We start from the raw sequence: 23037 nt of genomic DNA, 5'->3' as shown, positions 1-23037 counted from the left end.
TGATCTACCACTTTTGAAAATTCCATTCAATTCCAACAAACCAATACCAAGACCCATCACCCATTTTGAATTATTATTTTGCCAATACTTAGTTTATTCATAGATCTTCAATTTATTACCACAGCAGAAACCAGAAAAAAGAAATAGCACAAAAATGCGCTCAAATGCAAAAAATAATAGGAAAGAAATATGGTTCACCCCTTAAACTTAAACTTGCAAAAAAAGTAGCATAAATATAATAATAGAATAAACTCACCATTTCTAGTTTAACAGTTAACCTACATCTTATAATTCTGAATAATCAATGCGAAATGGATTTGAAATGTTAATTAAGATAAGGTTTTTTTAGAAATGAATGTGGGTGACTCTCTCCTATGTATTTTTGTGTCTAATTCACCTATTTGGAAACACACAAAAATTTCATATTACTCGTACGCTGACTGTTGTAGGAAGCTTCTGGGATTAACAGATATACGGGTTCTTTAACATACCTGAAAAATTTAAATAATATTCTGGAAATAATATTCTTTGTCGAAAAGCTCAGCATACACAGACACCACAGAGGCCTATATTAATATAATAATTATTATACTTACTTACATACATATAACATGTGTCACTGACCTCTACCAAAATTCCACCATCATCCGTCCACAAACACCGATAGTAAAACAATGCCATAACTACGCCGAAACCCATCGGACCGCAAACCGCCACCGGCCACACAAAACGGTACACACCAGGGGCTGCCATTTATCAGCGCATGCGGCCCGCTAATTACTTATTTAATTAGGTACATGCTATACAGGGTGTCCGTATAAAAAAGTGTCGTAAGTTTTATACTTAGCGTCAATTCACACGTACCACAACCACACCACGTCGCAGCGACAAAATGTGGTCAAGCTGTGGTTACGTGTGAATTGTGTGACAGCGGCTTTTTGCAGTTGCGTTGTGGCAGCGACAAAGTGTCGATGTGGTTACGTTGTCGCTGTCATTTCGATGTGGTAACCACGTCGTCGTGTGCATTTAATAGGGAGAGGAGGTGGCCGCGGTGCCGCCGCCGCGTGGCGGCGTTGCCGTTGCGATGTGGTTGCGTTGTGGTTGCGATGTGGTTGCGATGTGGTCGTATTACACAGGTGGTCGATAACAACGACAAAATGTGGCACGTGTGAATTGGATTATTCATTGTCAATACAAAACATACGCCCGACCACACCGCGTGGTTGTGGTGTGGTTGTGGTTGTGGTGTGGTTGTGGTACGTCTGAATTGACCCTTACAGAGCCGTACTGTACAATAATCAATTGCTGGAAACGATAGCCTCTATCGGCCCGTTTCGTTTGATGTGTTATTTCACGGACACCCTGTATACAGCTGCATTCATACCAGACTGGTCAACCTGTTGCTAACTGCCGCACCGTTAGAAAAATACTAGAATATCTTGTCCGTTCCTAGCCACTTATAATAATAGTCTGCCCTTGTGAAGTCATGTCTCCAGCTATGCTATGTATGTGGCTTAGATTAACGATATACTGAACCAGATGGAGTTTCTGTGTAAAAGAAACGTCTCGATATACACCTCACTTCTACCACTGAGCTCTTATTTTGTTTAGGAGATTTGTGATAAAGGTACAATGGTTGTCATTACATTAAACTTAAAACGGTTTGACAGTACTTAAACAAAATGCGGACAGTTTTTTTCTTTGATTTGAATGTGACAAATCATCTTGTTTGTATATTGTTAATCTGAGGTATGTAGACTCAAATTGCTTTTCAGCTACAATTGAATAGGCTATTAGCCGCCATAGGATGACTTGGAAGTCGTATAAGAGACGTTTAATAGATTGTTCACCCAATCCAAATGAGGGGTGCAATGAGTTTGATCTAAAACCGGTGTCAATAAACATAATGTCCATGTTTTGTTGTTCGCTTCACAAGAGTAATTCGCAAAAGTTGTTTGTATGCTTCATATTTTTAAAAAGATTATCTAATGCTTATTCCATGTCACGTAGGAATATTTACTAAACTCAAATGAGAAACTGGGCTCTAGAGTCTGCACTAGCAACCAAAGTCTGTCTTTTCTCAAATACTAAATTGACAGATTCTGAACGGTTATCAACAGTCCATTGTCCCGCCAATAGAAGATACGTCACTTATATAATCGCGGGACAATCGACTGCTATGAACCGTCCGCGTCCTGAATGTGGATATTTTGTATCTGAGATAAAAAAAACAGACTTTAGACACAGACCTCTCTCAAGGATCACTATAATATGCTGTCCTCTTACTTCCTTTTCCAGCAACTACCAGCCCTCCTTACCTTATTCGTAATTAAATACTTTACTACAACTTTTCTCGCGTGACGTAAACTTTTACCCGTGACGCAGGAACCCTGAATTTACTGAAAATCTTAGCCAGAGTGCCGTAACAAAGTTTTAATATGTTTACCCGGGGAACTTTCAACATTCTCTAATGTGTGGGTCGCCTTAACATGTTTTTCCGGGTTAAACCGCGCTTGAAGAGATTGGAAACTGTTATGCTTGTATGCTTTTATTAACTTCTGTTAAAGTTTGGTTTTAAAATGGTTGAATATCACAATGCACACTTACCTCCAAATTTATAGAGCTTTTTGTCACTTTACAATATGGTTTAAAATGGACGTTGTGATGTACGAATTTCAACTTTTTGACTGACGTAAGAGTCGAAACTCGTGTGTTGTGTGTCAAAGTCAATTTTAACCTTGTTGTAGCTTTACAATACTGTATATGAATTTGGGGGTTAGCATTTAACATGTTTGAAACGAGTCAGACATAGCTGACACTCCTAAAATAAGATTGATCTATGTACTTGTAGTGTACTCTTTACTTTCAAGCAAGGTAGGCAGAGTCTATGTTTTGTGGCCATCCAAAATACATACTTAATTTATCCCGAAAACACACACAAAAAATATCCAACTAAAAACTACTTCACACCAAAACCGCTAGACGTCACGTCAAATGTCAAAAACTAATTTCCCACGCCCCACAATAAAAGAGCCGAACTCAACAAACGTTTTCGCAATCCGATCCGATTCATCCGATGGCAACAGTCGATGGCGTATCGATTCCATTTTGACTGCGACTGTTTTCTATTCATGGATTTACATCAGATGCAATTGGATCTCGAAATTTTTATTAATAAGTGGATGATAATATTATTTCAGACTGAAATTGAAATGGGCCGGGCACGTAGCAAGGACCACTGATGGACGATGGAGCGAGCGCATTCTCCACTGGTACCCGAGAGACACGACCAGACCACCTGGGCGCCCGAAGAGACGCTGGTGCGACGACATCGTGGAGATAGCCGGCAATACCTGGACAAGACGAGCTAAGGACCGACGAGATTGGCAAACTATGGAGGAGGCCTATAACTATGGGTGACCAAATAAAACATTATGTTTATTTAATTAATGCATGCACTATATACCTTTAATATAAATTAAATTATATCTTAATTATTTAATCTTGATATTATTGAATTAATAAATAAATAATAAAATAATTAATAATAATAATTTGTAAATTAAGAATTTTGTTATATATAATGATGCATGGATAGAAATAACTTAATTATTTGGAAATAAATGGCTCTTGTATTTGTATTGTACTGTAAATAATGTAGGTTGCATCACTTGCATAGCTATACAAAAAATATCAAAATTGGTTCAGCCGAGTACTGAAAACCTGAAGTGAGATTATTTATGATTAAGTTTATGAAACCGTGGACCGTGATCCCATTATAAATGTTGCCTATAAATATTTTTTTCTTGTTTATAATATAAAGTATATTCGGTAAAATCGTATAATGATTGGAAAACGTTCATACAGGGTGTTAGTTTGGGGAAATTGTTTAGTAATCGGAAACTAGTTTGTACAACACATCCACCCAGGAACAACTTTTGCTCCTCCACTTTCGGAACTAGTATTCGTGTTATCAATTAAAGGTCGATTTACATCAATCCAACACAAACCTAGAGCTATATCTTTCTCACATTGAACCATGAGCAACTATTAATAAAAAGGTGTTAAGTGCGAGTCGGTTTTGCTTTAGAAACTTTATTTCTAACTGACTTTTACTATGGGGAGTAAAATATTTTGATCCTAGACCCTATATAATTATTAGGCTTACTGTAAGTACCCTTTTTACCACCCTGTAGAATTAAATAACAAAATTACTTTAAAAAAAGATGTATGTAGTATATTCCTATAGCTATATATAGTATATATACCTACCATGTCGTATAAAGCAATGGAGGTGTTAGTGTGTGTGTGTGTGTGTGTGTGAAGGACAAGGTTGAAGGTTGTGCGAAACTTTGACCTTCGATGTACCACGTGAGGAGACTTGAATATTACGTTTCAAGGACACTTAAGATTAGATACTTATCTCAATGGTAGTAAATATTGTATTTTAAAGTAATAATATCCCACCCTTTGTAATGAAATTCAAAAGCATTAAGGGTCTGCAATAGGGAATCGAGGGTTGGCATTGTCATAGAATTATGTAGTAAATGATGCTCTACAGCCTTGAAAAAAATCACACAGGTAGTTGAAGAGTCTAGCTAGGTGCTGAATCATTCGAATTTAAGTAAATGATTATGGATAACTGTAAATTAATTTCAGAATATCAAGAAAAACCAGTCAATCACACTCCCGTATTGTAACAACTGTGTCGTAATTATAAAGAATTTTCATATGATTTTTATCATATTATAAAGTTAAAGGCTTGGACTAGGCGCTAAATACCTTGTTTTTTAATAAACACACACTTATTTTGTGTAAATTAATCCCAAACTTGAGCAATTTTTTTCCCTCAAATCTTCATACAAATATCTATGGCGGCTTTCTGTGTTATAAAATCATAAACACAAGTGACGTTTGACTCAGTTGGCCGCTGGCCTCCAAAGAAGGGTCACGTCGGTTTAGGCAGCACTGACAGCTCGCGATCTTATCGTGTACAGATACAAAATCACTGCACATTGGTTGTCATTGCACTTTTTCAACTTTTATGACACCAACATAATTTGATTTGAAATTGAGGAAGCATAATTCTTCCAGTATATTCAATACATTAAATTAAATTAGATAGTGTGCAATATTCTCGTGATATTACAGTCTCGTAAAGGTCTGATGAGGAGCAGGAATATAGCGAATGGATCTAAGTGATGACAATACGCACGAACATTAGGTTAGGGATCAAAAATACAGTCTCTTGGTGCTGGTTGAGGTATGGTCTCGTGAGGATCTGATCAGGGCAGTAACACGGTGGTGGCTCAATTTTATTTCAAAGATGTTAATAGCTAAAAGCATCGAGTTTGGGCTATTAAGTATGTTTTTCAGAGAGAGAGAAAGAGATTTTTTTTTCCTCTGGATGTGTTAGGTTTACTGGGTTTACTAAGTTCATTCTGTTAATGGCATCAAGTTGTTATGTGTTCATAAGTAATAATTATTTATTAACAAAATGCTGTTGATTCTCCACGAAAATGTAAAAATAAATAAAAATAAATTCGTAACGTAAAATTGTCTATGACGGAATTTCTTCTATAGACAGTAGCCACAAAAAAAACAAACGATAGATGGCGTGATTTGAAGATAAAGATACATTATTTCGACACATAGACATAGGTACGACACATAGGTAGTTCATGATCATTTTTTATTTCAATAATTTTGGTGTTGTTATTTAAATACCTTCAATATGCATATTTTTGTAATGTGAAAATCAAGTCCTTTCATTTGATACCTTACACGGCAAAGTTGAATTATTATTTTTTCGATCATCACGTTATGTCCTCAAGAGGGCGCTATGTACATTTTAATGGAACGTCACATAGCCTATAGCCATCGCGCCATCAATACGCTTCTAACAATACCTCATACATCAAAATCTATCAAGCCGTTTAGGCTACAGGAGGGAACAAAGAAACAGACAAACATACATATATACATACATACAATCAAAAAACATTACCCTCCTCCTTCGGCAGTCGGGTAAAAAGGAGTAAGACAGGGGGTGTTACGGCACACTAGTACGCTAGCTGATAAGCAGAGCAGCTAATACACGCACTGAGCACTAGATGGCGCCACTCTCGGAATATCACGTCATGAACAGCCAATCAGAGCCAGCCTTCATCACGACATATTCACGGGGACCAATAAGAAGACGCCAACACGATGTCCGCCTGCCTACGTCATTGAAGAAGCCTGTAGAACCTCACACGCGCAACTAACACTCACACATTCGAATTCGCCTCTCACCTAACTGCCACTGTATATTAAAATATTGTAAATAATTAATAAAATCAAAGTCTACACGCAAGAAAGTTGTCGCCTACATCATTTCCACAACCACCAACTGGAGAGCCTATGAACGCAGCCCTAAGCCCCAACATCTGGACCTTCTACGCCGAACACCTGCTGGAACCAGCTCCTTGGACGGTGAAGACGCACTCGTGGAAGATCGGCTTCAACACTCAGCAGCAGGCAGCATCACGCATCATCTGGTGAGACAGGCCGACCGCAATATCCTGCCCTCACCCATCCTTACAATTTGTGTCAAAGTGTGCTTATCTCATTCCAGTGCCATAAAATTGCCTCATCATCTGCTTACCACCTGTCGCTTGTGCTTGTGCCTGTGCTACCTACACATCAGCTACGACCTGCTAAAAGCTGTAAGTACTCCACATTTTCACTCGCACCATGATGACTAGCACTAGGGACACGTCACCAAAGATAGATGAGCTAATTAAAGTCCTTAACAAGAAAAGAGGATCTATTAAAGGTAGATTAACGAACTTTTCTAAATATGTAGATAAGTTTGCTGATAAAACATTATCAGAAAGTCAGCGCGCAGAATTAAAGTTACGCATGCAAGGCGCATTAAATTTGTATGCCGAGTATAACGAAATTCAAAACAAAATTGAAGAAAATATTTCTGATAGCGAACTATCTAGTCAGATTGAAAGCCGGGAAACCTTCGAAATGGATTATTATAGTGTCCTTGCTAAGGCTCAATGCATGACCAACGATGATAGGTCTGCAGGGAGCTCAAAATCATCTAATTTTGAATGCGCATCAGTTCAATTGCCTACAATAAGTCTACCTACCTTTGATGGTTCATATGAGCACTGGTTAGAGTTTCGTGACACGTTTACATCCCTAGTTCATAACAACAGCAAAGTAGATAATTTCGGTAAACTTCATTATCTGAAAAGATCATTAATAGGTGACGCAAAATCCGTGATCGATTCTATCGAAATTTCATCTGCCAACTACTCCATCGCATGGGAGTTGTTATTGAATAGGTACAACAATAGCAGGTTATTAGTGCACACACATGTAAAATCATTGTTTTCCCTGCAATCTTTATCAAAAGAATCACCTGACCACATTAGAAAGTTCATTGATACCATTCTAAAAAACATACGTTCCTTGAAAATGCTCGGTGAACCCGTCGAGCATTGGGACACACTCATTGTTTACATGGCCGTGTCCAAATTAGATCAAATAACAGAACGTGAGTGGGAACAATACAAAAGTAGATTGTTATCAATGTGCAATGATTCTAGTTCGTCAATAAAGATAACCGATTTAATTAACTTTCTTAGGGACAGGGCGGATATGTTGGAGACAATAAATCTAAATCACAATAAACCTACAACCAGTTTCTACACGTCACGCGAACATAATAAAAAACCTAACAATAATCAAAATTCGCCTAAAATTCACTGCAACGTCATCACCGGAAAAACAAAGAACAAATCACCGCATAATCACAACAGTTTCAATCGCAACAAACCATGTCCCAAGTGCAACGGTAAGCACTCGTTATATTCGTGTGAATCATTTCTGAATTGCAATATTCAGGATAGACTTAAGTTTATTCAGGAGAATAAGTTGTGTGAAAACTGTCTTCGGTCAGGACACGCTAGCACTGAATGTAGGTACGGTCCGTGTAGGAAATGTGATAAAAAACATAATTCACTAATTTGCAACTATAAATGTAGTAATAGTGAAAACGTAAACAACCAGTCGTTGACCTTGATTGCGACGGGGGACAAAGGGAGCTCAGCTGACTCCAATGATAAGAATAGTTCTATTCAGGTTCATAACGCACACCTCGAACTAAACTCCGCTCGCTCAATTCCGGTGCAACAAGTCTTATTATCGACAGCAATAGTTGAGATAGCCGACAATGCAGGTTGTTTTCATAAAGCACGCGTGTTATTAGATAACGGTAGTGAACGTAGTTTTATCACGCAGTCGTTATGCAACAAACTAAAATTAAATTCAATACAGTCCACTCAACAAATTCAAGGTGTAGGAGGATTAGTCACAGAAAGTACGCAACTGTGTGACATCCAAGTAAAATCTACAATCAGCACCTTTATTGCGCGCATAAAGTGTTTCGTATTACCGCGAATCACATCAACAGTACCAACTGTTACTATCGATCATTGCAACATTGATATCCCCGATCATGTTCACTTGGCGGATCCAACCTACTATGAATGTGAAAGCATAGACATTCTTCTAGGTGTGGACATATTTTGGGAGTTGTTATGTGAAGGAAGAATGAGACTATCGAGCGGTCCCTTCCTTCAAAACACTAAATTAGGGTGGATTATTTCTGGCCCTATTTATTCTGAACCAAGCTATCGCAAGCAAGTTCAGTGTTATTTCACGCAGTCTATAGACAGTACGGAAGCTATAGATACCCAATTACGCAAGTTTTGGGAAATAGAACAGTTACCTATTGAGAGCAAGTTAGGGAATACGCACATGAATGATGAGGAGCGTGCATGTGAGGAGCACTTCGTACAGACGACAGCGCGGTTATCTGACGGGAGGTTTAGTGTACGCATACCTTTTAAACATTCACCCGACACTTTAGGTGACTCATACACACACGCAGAAAAACGTTTCTTAGCATTAGAAAAACGTTTAAATCGTAACGAGAGTCTTAAGCTTACGTACCGAGAGTTTATTCATGAGTACATAAAGTTAGGTCACATGACACGCGTTGACTCTTATAACTCACCCTATTACATAATGCCTCATCACGGGGTATATCGCGAACATGCAACCACGTCCCGATTAAGAGTTGTTTTTGAAGCAAACACACCATCTTCTAGTGGTAAATCATTAAACGACTTACAGTACGTAGGACCAGCAATTCAAGGGGATTTGATAGGTATTTTGCTACGGTTTAGGGAATGTCGGTACGTAGCATGTGCCGACATTGAAAAAAATGTACCGACAAGTGAGCGTCGACCCTAAACAGCGTGACCTACAAATGATACTCTGGCGCGATAATCCATCAGATCCGATACAAACTTATCATTTAAACACAGTGACTTATGGCGAAGCCAGTGCCGCCTTCCTAAGCTGTAGATGTCTGAAACAACTTGCTAATGAATGCAACGACCCCGACGTAGCTAGAACAATAAATAATGATTTTTACGTCGATGATATGTGTACCGGTGATGACAGCGCATCAAAATTATTAAAAATCTGTCACGATACGGCTAAAGTTTTACAGTCAGGCTGCTTCCCCTTGCGCAAATGGATATTTAATTTTGACAACGATTTATCTAGTAGCGAAATGGCCAAAGAGTTATCACTAGGTGAAGATAGTCAGTGCAAAACATTAGGATTAGGCTGGTACAATCTTAGTGATGAGTTGTATTTTCACACAAAGTTTTCAGGGGGGACTGAGGATATAACTAAACGTAAAATATTGTCAGGTGCATCTCAAATTTTCGATCCAATCGGCTTAATAAATCCGGTGATCACAACAGCAAAAACTTTACTTCAAAGTCTATATTTGTTAAAGCTGGGTTGGGATGAAATAGTACCATTAAATATCGCACAATCATGGATATCGTTTGTAAATAGTTTGTCGTCGCTCAATGAAATACGCATACCACGTTATGTAATGGGTTGTAACAACACACGCAAAGAGCTACATATATTTACCGATGCATCTCAGGTAGCTTATGGCTCGTGCGCATACATACGCACAATTGATAACAGATCAGCTGTTACCGTAAGGTTACTTTATTCCAAGGGCAAGGTCGCGTCGCTTCAACCAGTTAGCATTCCACGGCTGGAGCTCTCGGGAGCATTAGTAGGCGCACGACTTTATCACAAGATAATTAACTCGCTCAGATCGAAGTTCGATAACGTCATATTTTGGACTGACTCAACTATAGTATTAGGATGGCTACGTATGCCATGTAACTTGCTGAAAACGTTTGTTCAAAATAGGGTCGCGGAGATTCATGAACTTACCAAAGACAGTCTATGTCAATGGCGGCATGTTAGTGGTAAAGATAACCCAGCCGATATAGTATCACGTGGACAAAGTTTAGGTATGTTAAAAGAAAATAGTCTTTGGTGGAATGGCCCTACATACCTACATGACCCTCAGTTTGACGTAACGAGCTTGAAGGCACCGTTAGTACCTAATCACACAGACTTACCCGAAATAAAGCCAACTGCCGTACAAAGTCATGTAACACAACAAAATAATGATGAGTCATGGCTTGATTTTAATAGGTTTTCACAGTTTGTTCGCATGCAACGAGCGGGTGCCTACGCCTTAAGGTTTATTTATAACGCACGCAACAAAATCAAAAGAATAGGCCCGTTATCAGTTGACGAACTTAATGAATCGCTCACAACACTGACAAAATTAGCACAAAGGGAATCATTCTCCGACTTATTCAATAAAAATGGTCTGTCAGTATCTAAATCAAATAGTTTATCGAAACTGAATTTATTCTTAGATGATAAACAAATTATTCGTGTGGGAGGTCGCATACAGAACTCCTTAGATTTTAGTTTTAATAAAAAGCATCCTGCCTTATTATCATCTAAACATTATTTCACGCTGTTATTGTTTAGACATCAACATAAACAACTGATGCACGCAGCTCCGCAGCTTCTGTTGTACACCGTGAGGGAGGCGTGGTGGCCGGTCGCCGGCCGCTCGCTCGCGCGCCGCGTCGTGCACGCCTGCGTCACGTGCGCCCGCCTGCGCGCCCAGACACTACAACCCATCATGGGTAACTTACCCGCGCAAAGGTTACAACCTGGGTTTCCATTCGAACGCTGTGGGGTAGACTACGCTGGTCCTGTGCTCATATTGAACCGTAAAGGTAGGGGTGCTATCACGGTAAAGGCATACATATGCATATTTGTATGCTTTGTAACACGCGCAGTGCATTTGGAGCTCGCTTCAGACTTATCATCAGAGGCTTACATATTAGTTCTGAAGCGATTTATTAGTCGCAGAAATAAACCTGCAGAAATATTTTCTGATAATGGAAAAAACTTTGTAGGCGCTAATAATGAACTTTCTAAGTTCCTTAAGAACTGTTCCGATGAAATAAAAGATTACGCAACTTCTCAAAGTATAAAATTTCACACTATACCTCCGTACGCTAGTCATTTTGGGGGCTTGTGGGAACGTGGAGTCAAAAGTTGTAAGCACCACTTGCGACGAGTGGTAGGTAACGCGCATTTAACTTTTGAAGAATTCACGACAGCTTTGACACAAGTTGAAGCCATACTAAACTCTCGCCCATTAGCTCCATTGTCCTCTGACCCCAACGACTTCCTTCCTCTAACTCCTGCCCATTTCCTGGTTGGCCGTCCACTTACAGCACCTGCCACCGCCGACCTGCGAGACAAGCCGATGCTGCGCCTCACACGCTACCAGAGAGTCGAGCAGATCCGCCAGCACTTCTGGGCCAGGTGGTCCAAGGAGTACGTCTCGGAGCTGCAGCAGAGGATCAAGTGGAGGACGAGCAGTGAGGACTTGAAGGAGCACACCATGGTTCTCATCAAAGATGACAATCTACCACCATTGAAGTGGAGCCTGGGTCGCATCACACGAGTCTACCCGGGCAGAGATGGCATATCAAGAGTGGCCGATATCAGAACCGCCAATGGGACTACACGCAGGGCATTCTCCAAAATATGCCCGCTTCCTGTGGACGACTGTTCCTGTTGAAACCTGACGGTTCCAAGGCCGGGAGTATGTTACGGCACACTAGTACGCTAGCTGATAAGCAGAGCAGCTAATACACGCACTGAGCACTAGATGGCGCCACTCTCGGAATATCACGTCATGAACAGCCAATCAGAGCCAGCCTTCATCACGACATATTCACGGGGACCAATAAGAAGACGCCAACACGATGTCCGCCTGCCTACGTCATTGAAGAAGCCTGTAGAACCTCACACGCGCAACTAACACTCACACATTCGAATTCGCCTCTCACCTAACTGCCACTGTATATTAAAATATTGTAAATAATTAATAAAATCAAAGTCTACACGCAAGAAAGTTGTCGCCTACATCATTTCCACAACCACCAACTGGAGAGCCTATGAACGCAGCCCTAAGCCCCAACAGGGGGTCATTCTGAACTTTTGCTCTACAAGTTTTGGAAATTAACAAAAAAAAACCTTTTTCATAGAAACTTTGTTGGACATGTGACTTTTTACCATGGAAAACGAATATTTTTTTTCGCGAATTTGCAAATCTCGTAGAACAAAAGTTGTTCAGAATGACCCCTTGAGTCATCCCCTTTTGGCTTAGTATAGCCCTTTTGCGACACTATGTATTTACTTTGCTTTGTCGTCGGGGTTCAGTTGGCTGGAGGATGCCCGAAACTTATTATCTACACTTTAATACTTTTAGTTACCTTTCTACAAGTAAATACCACATTTGTTTGAGAAAGCTAATCGGGTTCCGAGTATAGAGTAAAGTGGCACCCCTATTAATTTCTACTCTTTCCTGGTGCCTACCAGTGTAAGTAAGAATTATACTTACTTACCCTAAAATCACCCAAAATGTACTTGAACATAATTGTCAATAAAGTTGGCGAGTAAAAGTTTATCGACCCACTGTGCAAACTTACATGTGTGCGTGTCACTGCGTGTGCTGTGTGAAGAGCATTGAAAACCCAAAATTGGCGCGGCACGTCACCCTGTACGGGCCCTTAATTCAATGCGTAAATAAAATCAAAAACCTAATTTAATTTACTAAATGCTCTCAGTATAAGATTGATTAGCATATTGGAATCCACAGATTCATAATCATCCACTGGCGAGTCTGGCGACATAGATATACATACGGATATAATTATTAGTTGGTAAAAAGGCACTTGAGTCACAAACTGCAAATCTTAAATAACGCACCAAATCCTGTGTCAAGTTCGTACTGTCTGTGTGCAACATAGTGTTGCACAAATATTCGCCAAGCGAAAAATGCCGGCCAAAAATAACACGACAAAAGGATAAAATACCCATTAATCGTCCCGTGTCACAACGCTAAACTCATCTTTATCCTGTCTGGCTAAAGTTGATTATCATTGTTCAAATGACTGAAGCATTAGTCATTTTATATGCGTTCCTTTTAGGAAGGCTGGCTCTGCATGAGCAGCGCCATCGAATATGGATGAAGAACCAACAACCTTTGAACTTTTGCATAGAATTTTAAATCGCATTGCACAATAACAACGCAAAACAGCGTGATTTAAATAACACGCCGTTTTCTCGGAGGAAAATGGAAAATTTTGCCTGAGGTTTTTGTGTTCCGATGAAAAAGTTGTTGTAAAAAGTAAATGAAATCATATCATCGTCCAATTCCAAATTCTGCATCATCATAACTACTCACTAACAACAAATTTCAACTCTCCCAACCTCTTAATAGAGTATTAATCGAAAATCAATGCTTCGCTCGCCGGAAAGAATGCAGTTAATTGCTTTGTGACGTAATGCGTGTGCAATGCATTGCGAATGTTAAAACCTCGTATAGGTACATTTATATCGACATAACCAGGTAGACCTGATGGGTCAGTAGTGGCCGGATGACGATGACGAGGAACTTCCCATTAGAGAAGTACTTCCTTGACGAGGACTGTTGTGATGTTCCTTTAGAGAAGTCTCAGGGTCCGTTCACACAGACCGGCTTCATCAAAGTCGGTAACCCATAGAATGGGGATCGTGACCGACTTGGGGAGGAGCTATTTAAACAATTTCATTATGCCAAAATAGGTGCACATGCAAAAATTGTCCTTGCTAAAATGACTCCAGTTTCCTTCAATCCGAAGTCTAGCTGTGGACTTTTGTTGGTTGATGATGATGATAATACAGCCGGAGACCTAATTAGCTGTTGTCAAAAAATTCAGATACTTAACAGTTATATGATATTATCTTCACGTGATTTGCACTTTAGCTGGCATTTTTAAGAGATGGCTGTATCACAAATGATCGGATAATACATTTAAAAATATCAAAAAAATGTAAGAAAGAGACGCTCGTATAGTTTAAGTTGCGGAAGGTTACATTTTCTTGCTTGTTCCCCGTAATAAAGTGTCGTCGAGAAAACTAAATGAGGTAGAACCGTCGCATTTGGCCAGGAGTCGCTGTTCTTAATTACTGCATTGATTATAGCCTAAATTATTATTTAGTTTTAATTTGCGTAATAATAGTAAGATGAATTCTTCATTAGTACCATTGCATTAGTTTTCACAAATAACTCGATTACTGGAAAATTGTTAGTCTTTAGAGCAGCATAAGTTTTGAACTAAAACACTTCTAGAATACTAAGTTAGGCATTAAATCTAGTATTTTTCTAGGGTATTTTTTTTATTTTGTACATTACATACACATTTACACCGGGACATTATTTACAACGGGACACGACAAAATCCCAACGGCAATGTCGGCAACCAATTTTAAGGCTTATCGCATAAAGCAATTTGAAACCCTTTCCTGTACAATTACTAACATTCATCAATGAAAACCATTCTGCTTGTCAAGCAATACCTAGCTCACACAATTAGCTATTCTCGGTAACCTGCTTAATATAGTGCTTGGTTAGTGATCTAGACGTAGTATTGACCTAGATGAGCTAGATTCATGTCCTATTAGTCATTCTACTCTTGTTCTTCGATGTATACACACTAGAGGTTATAATGTAGATTATCGAACTGAATGGCGCAATGGTTAGTGTCCTGAAGATTGTCTAGGGTTCTGTTCCCAGCCTGGATTGATTTAAAACATAATTATTTTGGATTTTTAAAAGGTAGGTACGGTCTAGCCCAGTACGGTATTTTAAAAGTATTTATTCACATAACAAAATACTTTTGTAAGTCAGCACTGAATCCTGAACTAGTAAAAACTGTAGTTCCAGGTATAAATGGTATAATAAACTAGAGAATGTAAAATAAATCTTACTAACGAGTCTAACAACTGCATTAAGTATTTAGTCGTCCGTAAATGCACATCGCTATCCTGATTCCTGAAGCTGAAGCATTAAGTATCCTGAAATACCCTCCCAGCTCTATATTGAGCACAAAGAAAGTAACTCTCGTATATTGTAAAGAATTGTATAAAAAAATACAAAAATTGGCTCACCCGTTTGGGAGCTACGCTACCACAGACCGATACACAGATACGTTAAACTTATAACAACCCTCTTTTTCCGTCGGGGTTTAAAAATATACATTCGAGTGTATATTCAAATGGGATGCTCGGCTATTCCGTTATTTCATTTGCAAATGGAATTGGCCACAAATGTTGTTTTTTACAGCTCGTGCTCGTTAAAAGCGTATCCTTCTTACTGGGTCGAATTTAATCAGTGATCTAGCCGCAAAATTAACGCAGGCCTAATATATGAATAATGTAATTTTAGTTTGAATTAATGAATAAAAAAAACGTCTCTCTAAATGAGCATACAAATCTAATCTCAATTAAAAAAAAACTATATTTATATTTATTTATAATAAAAAAAACATTAGTTCCGAATGTACCTACTCTAAGGTTTCGAATCTACGTTGCCATGCCACTGACAATCACACAAATACATTCATGCATTCACCACAATTTTTCTAGTCAGACTAATCAACAACGGTAGAGCGGTAAACTCTCGACTGCCAAACCAATACACACCACACTACTACTCCACTATCGGCAGATACAACTGCATACGTTACCGTGAATAGAGAGGCAGTGAATGAATGAAAACGTTTCAGTCTGACATGGAGGGTTACTCTAGTTTAACAAAGAAAGAAAGACATACAACAACACATACATTTACAAGAAAAGGTTAAAAAGTAAGTAAAAAAATGAGCATGAATGTTGCTTCTCGGTGTCGATATGGGTTCTAGTTCACCTTGATGCTATGGCAGGCATACTCCGCATACTACACCACACCATAGCGCTGGTTTTCAGCTAGTAACCCTTAGAACCCAAAAGAACATGCAGTCGGTTTAATGCAACGATAGCACGTGGAAGCACTCCGAACTTGTATTTCGCATGTTAGAGTGACCGTCTGGACTGGAGATACACTAACTATTCGTATGCATCATAGTACACATACTCGTATGAGAGATATATTATACGTGTACGCGAGTGTTGTTGCTAAAACAGATAGGGTGTAGAAGTTAGGCCTGATACATTATGCGGTCCAGCCATCGTGCCATTGGGTTGGTCATGGAACATTTCAGATACAAAACTCTGATTGCTGGAAATGTATAACGTACTTTTACCAATCTGTAAATAGATGATGTTTTTAAGGTCAATACATTTTAATGAATTAATTAATTAAGAATCTACTTTATATTTATGTTTATATTTTACTTTTCTACCCAACGGTTGCCTGGAAGAAATCGCTTTAAGCGATAAGACCGGCATTTGTACGTGTGTTAGATTAAGTTTTGTAATGTTGTCCATATTTTTGTGTACAAATAAAAAATATCTTATCTTTATATTTTTAAAATGGTGTTTAATTTAATAATACATTTTATCATTATTTTTTTAATGTTCTTATTTCCTGTGACATCTTTGAAACACTTCATTACTATTTATACATCTTAGCTCGCTACACATACGAGATACTACCTATCTATACAGCTGTAACAACAATACCAGTCTACACTAGTGGTCAGCCATTGTTTTTCTAGACACACACACGAATAATAATATACATGCATACACAATTACACATCTTGTGGTCGGGGGTCACTCTATACTCTGACGAAAAACTAACTTTCGGAGCGCTGCTGCGCGAGCCACGACCCTATCTCGTTGTATTAAACATGCCCATTGCACGACAGCTAGCTCTCGTTTGATTTTCGTCAGTATAGAGTAACCCTTCTGGGTTTGAATCAAAGCGTACTTTCGTTGCGTGCTCCACATATTGATACAATCGACATTGCCTTTATGTGGGCCCTTGTGGAAACCCTGTCATAAAAAATGCATGCCCTGTTTTTTATGCAACAGTACCTAACAATGCCTTATTCAAAATAGGCTACTTTCTGTGACTGATGTGGCACAGTCACAGAAAGTAGCCTATTGTTATAGTAATTAAGTATACATAAATAAATGTTCCTTTACAGATAATACAGATAAATTTATTGACATAGATTTACGTTTACGGTGTAAATCCTGGAAATGAAAGATTTTGAAAATTACTACCTATTAAACAATAATATTTTGTAACATTGTCGACAGTATATCCTAAAGCAGTTCACTGCTGGACGTAGGCTTTTCCTAAAGCGCTAATAAAGCACGCCACTGGAGGCGATCTATAACTTTCCGCATCCAATCATTACCAGCCTTCTTTCGCAAGTCGTCGTCGTATCATCGTATCGTATGTTATTTCGTATACATAGGCGTAAATATAAGGTCTTCAGAAAAATAAAAATACATGCGGCGAGACCTACGGTGTAGCAGATGCATTAAATAACTACATACTGATCATTAGTATCTATCTAAAACCGCTATAGTTGTTTCCTTTTAAACAAGTCAGTATTGTTAGATTACAAGTGTAAAATCAACACTTAAAACCAAAGCCGTAAAGTTTAAGTTGCAGTTAAAGCCACAAATTGCTCTAAATACACCATGTTAGCACGTACAATTCGATGCATGTGCAATTGATGACGTCACAGAGAACAAGCCAACAAACGAACTATTCAAACTACAATAAAACACCACTCGTTCAGTTGTTGTTACCTTTAGACATTGAGTATGGTACACCCGAGTCAGAGATGTTCTATGCCTTTACATAATAATAAGGGTAACTGAGGGTCTGATAGACCTTGAGATAGTGATAATGCCCCCTGTAAGTACTGAAAGTTCCGGACTTACGGGCCCAGGTTCGAATCCGAGGTTCATTTGAAGATCTACATACATAGAGCCCTTCTCTCCCAAATAGGTCACGATAGGTCTCGCAAAAACTGTTACTTTTAGCAGTAAGCTTTACCGCCATTTTTATGATACAATAGTAACAACGGTGGAAAGCCGTTACATATTTTCAATTTCACTACATTCTGCATGTATAACGATTTTTTTTAAATTAATTTATTAACTAATTTAAAAGACAAACTCACCGGTACAGGGTGCCCGAATGAATTTTCTTCACTCCATCCATTGCGAGGGTGTCCTTATCATGTCTAGCTGCAGCCGTCGTGTGGATCCCCCCTAGTGATGTTCACAAGCCATCGCCACACCGGACCAATGGTTGAGGACACCTGGAGAGCGCAATGGCAGTTAGTACAAGTCAGGTGCACGCAACTTTTGGGTTGCGGCGGGAAAATCCAGGGGAAGGCAATCTTATGTTCGGAAATCAAGAAGTAAACCCTAAAAATGTGACTTAAATTAAATGAAGGAGTTCGTTATTCTCATGAATAAAATTGCGACTGAACCCACTGCTGGACATAGCCCTTTCCCAAGAGCGTTACTTATAATTAGTTGCCCTCATATCATTTCCTGGTGCCAATAATTACAGTTTGGAGACAAACATTCATAATCAGACACAATATAGGTATATCAGTTTAATATAACATGTAGTTAAAAGTTAATCTTCTAAGTAGGAAATGTTTGTTGTTAGGAAACCTTTTCGTTTTACGCTATTAGAGCATTTAAGCCTCAATTTGTAAGCCGATATCTAAGCAAGTATGGGTACAGTGGAGGAATAGTAAATAGTAGCACTAACAAGCTCTTGCCGTTCTTAATTAATGCTTCATATGGTTGAATTTTGGATTTTGTTAGTGCTGCAATGTACAATCAACAACAAAAATACTAACATGACTTGAATGATTGCAATGATTCTGATTTCATAATATCTGATTATGGCAAACTTAAAAGTTGTTAAACATTTTACGAAATATACCGAAATAAATTCGACATGCAGGATAACATCATGCTGACTGTACCTCTGCACCGTTTGTAGAATGTGTTGCGGAAATGCAGGGACCTTGACATTTGGCTGAAGATACCAGCTAAGGTTCTATGAAGCGTAACGTACCCTATGCTTGAGGCTTATTATATTATTTTGTATTAAATCCTAAACTCCAAATAATAAACACCCAAAGTTGTTCAATGGATCGTGACTTTTACTTTAACTTTAGGAAAAAAACAAGAAAGTCATTTATTTAACAAAACTAACCACGAAAACTTACAATCCTAACTAAAGCGAAAGTAACTGTGTCTGTCTGTCTTTCTGTCTGTCTGTCTGTCTGTCTGTCTGTCTGTTACTCTTTCACGCGAAAACTACTGAACGGATTTGAATGAAATTTGGTATACATATGGTCTAGACCCTGAGAAAGAACATAGGCTACTTTTTATCCCGGAATTCCCACAGGAAAACTTTTTAAGGCGAAGCGAAGCCCGCGGGAACAGCTAGTACTGTAATAAAAGAGTCAAACTCGGGAAACCCAAAAACTTCGCACAACTTTTTGCGTCTATTACAATGGAGTATCAATTCAAAGAGTGGCAGCGATATACAAACACAAAATGGAAAGTTTAAAATATAAAATTCTCTCAGTGGTTTTTACAAGTAGGTACAAGTGAACTTATTTAGCCAAACAGTAGTTATCTCTGGGCTACATTGGGGTTAATTGCAGTAGCAATTAAGACCGGCAAGCACATAACAAGTGAAATATTTGCGTCATTGAATAATACATCACAAAAATTCAGCTCTTCCTTTTGCTAGCAGTATGGCGGCGGCGACAGCGCGAATTAATTGTCTTGTTTTTTACGGAAATGCTGCTTGTTATGCCAAATTCTACGATTAAATTGTTAAAATATTGCATTTAGTTAACGTAACATAATAACGTGCGTGAATCAAGAAACAATATGAAAATGGCGGCCCTTACATATTATGTGGGAGTAGGATGATAATAATAATACATATAACTATTGATTACAACTTGTAGAGCAAGATAGCATGCGTTTATGTATACCAGCTTTTACAGGGAGCCAAAGCCAGACTAGTAAATTACAAAGATTTTTTTATGTAGACAAAGATGTATTGATGTACCTACATACTTATTATATTATACATTTTTATAGTAAGTTAGTACATAAGGTTCAAAACCCATTTCAGTACTACCACTTGTTTAACTTGTAACCACTGCAACTTCACACAAAGTTTGCACAGTAGTGAGTTTATTTGTCCAACTAATAATATTATGTAAATCTGAAGGGACACTTCACACTAAAGTTAGTATTACAAAGTTTCCTACGCCTCATCATAATAATAGAACTGCTACAATTTAGCTACTTTGTCAGTAACTTTAGAATTTCAGATTAGATTCAGATTTAGATGATATGAATTGGGGAGATATAAATAGATAGAATATTTATGGTCGGTGTCTACTACCTATTTGAAAATAAATAAATTTATGCAGCCTGTAAGTGCTAGTTGAGGAAATTAGTGGACAGGCTATTGTGAAGCATCATATTCAGATATGATGAGCAATTTATGGTATTGGCTTGCTAAAATACACTACAGTATAAGCCCCTTAAAGAACAAGCAACATGATAAAATGTAGATGGCATAAATTGCATGTCAATATTATTGCTTATATCCTAGGTAGGTACCAAAGGTAAAGATTTTGATTTCCAGACAGAGCACACTGTGATTGTATCCTCCTGACCCCGAGAGGTATAAATGTATGCACTGTTCTTAAATTTAAAAAAAAAATAAAAATTAAACTACTGAACTGTTTTGTCACTTTGTCAAAGAACAAATTGTTTAAGGGATAGGTACTTTATAAAACTTTAAAGGAATAACAGGGATACTCCATAAAACTTTTAATATAGGTATTTTTAAACTATATATTATATATTTTTTCAATGTCCTACTCATAGCACGCCAGGTGTCAGGAGGTTAGATGAATATTTGTTCTCTGGAGAGAAAATAGATACAACTTCTATAATGTTGCAATAAGCAAAACACTGGCAAAAACTGGATGACAGTAATTCACCTTATCCCAAAAAGAACTATATCCTAGATATTTTATTTGGAAGCATACATACATACAATAACTACATTTTTACATTCAATAGCAGTAAGTGACAAACACATTGAGTGGGGCACCTCCAATAATGGTTTTTGTTTTGCACAAACTCCGAATTGGTGCAGCGCATTTGAGACTGTTACCGAATGAGTATCTGTGTGGTTATTGGATAACATTTAACCATCTAAATATTTCGTTTGTAATTTTTACAGATATATTACAAATATCATATTAGGTTTATGAACCATACAGGTATGTTAACTGATTGAGTTGATGGGTGCATCTGTTGAAAGAGATCTAGAAATCAGCGGCTCTCGTCTGGGTGTTTTTTTCACACTTAAATCCTCTGTTCGAATTGTCTTTTGTATTTTTTAACACATTTCTATAAAAAATATTTTATTACATATTACTCTTTTGAATATTGACATTCTGTTACTGAATTATATTACAATGTAGATAAAAAGATCCAGGCAGTAGTTCCAATAGGTTTTGTAAAATAGTATAATCACATTTTGTTAAAGGTTTTTAAATAATCATACAGTTTCCATTTAAAATACACATTACAGGTATGAATGTAAATAGGTCATTCTAGTCATATAAAACTTTCATCTAGTCTAGTGGCATTAAGAGTGCAAAAAATCTTATCAGAATACTAATGCAATCATTTGCATCTAGGTTAATTTTACTACTATGGCAAACTGGTCGGAAAATGCGCGAAACTATGAATGACAACTTTTACGCTCACCAGGGCACTAGAAAACACTAGTTTAATCATATACACATCATGGTCTAGAAACCTAAGTGAAGTCGTGATCATCACTGACATGTGGGTCTACGGTGCCGTCTACAGCGACTGCACAGGGCCAACCTGTGCCTCCGTGGACCAGCCTCACGGAAAACACATTAGCAACACCGAACAACACGAAGCAAAAACCAAAATGTGAACTTACCGAAATGGCCACAAAACGTCGCTTTAGCAACCTCTCACAAATCAACTCATAGCGAACACACTAATATAGAACGTGAGATAGTTTTTTACACCATCAATTCCCAGTATGAATGCACTTTCCAACAGCTTTTACTACGGCCTCTATTGCAACTAGTACAACATGAAAATACTTGACGTGCTACACTACGCGCAGGGAGCGGCCGGATTGAATTCAGTCCCGATTGATAAACAAAGCCTCGGACGCACAGGCAGACATGTAATCAATAAAAGCACCATTTAACGTCACTTGTTTCAATCAACTTGAAATAATTGTATCACAAAATGCAATAAAATCTAAATTTTGAGACGACAACGAAGCGAAAATCGTTCCTCCTCCCTTCACCGTCTACCATAGACATTTTCGTTTTTTTTTCTGTAGCTTTTTTTTTCATAAGATGCAAGGAAAACACACAGAGTGCTAATGCTAACATAATGCTCTGTGCAGACGCGCGGTACCTAGCCGCTAACCATGCACCGGTGCGGTAGGGTACTGTACTGAAGAGTGCGAGTTTATCCGATTAGTTAACAAAAAAATTATAAACAGAGCCAGGGCATACTTAGCAAATACTCGCTGCTAGTGCATGCACTTGCAAGGACAGTTCTGCAGAATATGTTATGACACCGTCCCAGCCGTACAAGTTTACCCAAATGAACTTGGTGTGGTGATGATGTACTTATACGAAACTATAC

The 23037-nt window shown here is 38.2% G+C and overlaps 1 protein-coding gene across 2 annotated transcripts in view; it reads right to left on the bottom strand.

Annotated features, from left to right (window-relative positions):
- Positions 1–22722, bottom strand: part of LOC105381164 (catenin delta-2) — a 49966-nt gene extending 27244 nt beyond the window's left edge. For both annotated transcript variants that reach the window (XM_048630735.1, XM_048630736.1), the window contains exons 1-2: positions 22310–22722; positions 18447–18587 (exon numbers count right to left, since the gene is read on the bottom strand). In XM_048630735.1, the coding sequence (XP_048486692.1) occupies positions 18447–18487 (41 nt within the window). In that variant the 5' untranslated portion in view covers positions 18488–18587; positions 22310–22722. The remainder of the gene's footprint in view (positions 1–18446; positions 18588–22309) is intronic.
- Between the last annotated feature and the right edge of the window lie 315 nt (positions 22723–23037).

The sequence above is a fragment of the Plutella xylostella genome, chromosome 27, assembly GCF_932276165.1.
Source record: "Plutella xylostella chromosome 27, ilPluXylo3.1, whole genome shotgun sequence".
NCBI lineage: Eukaryota > Metazoa > Arthropoda > Insecta > Lepidoptera > Plutellidae > Plutella > Plutella xylostella.
Note: the sequence above shows the minus strand (reverse complement) of the source record. Positions and strands in the feature narration are given on the sequence as shown.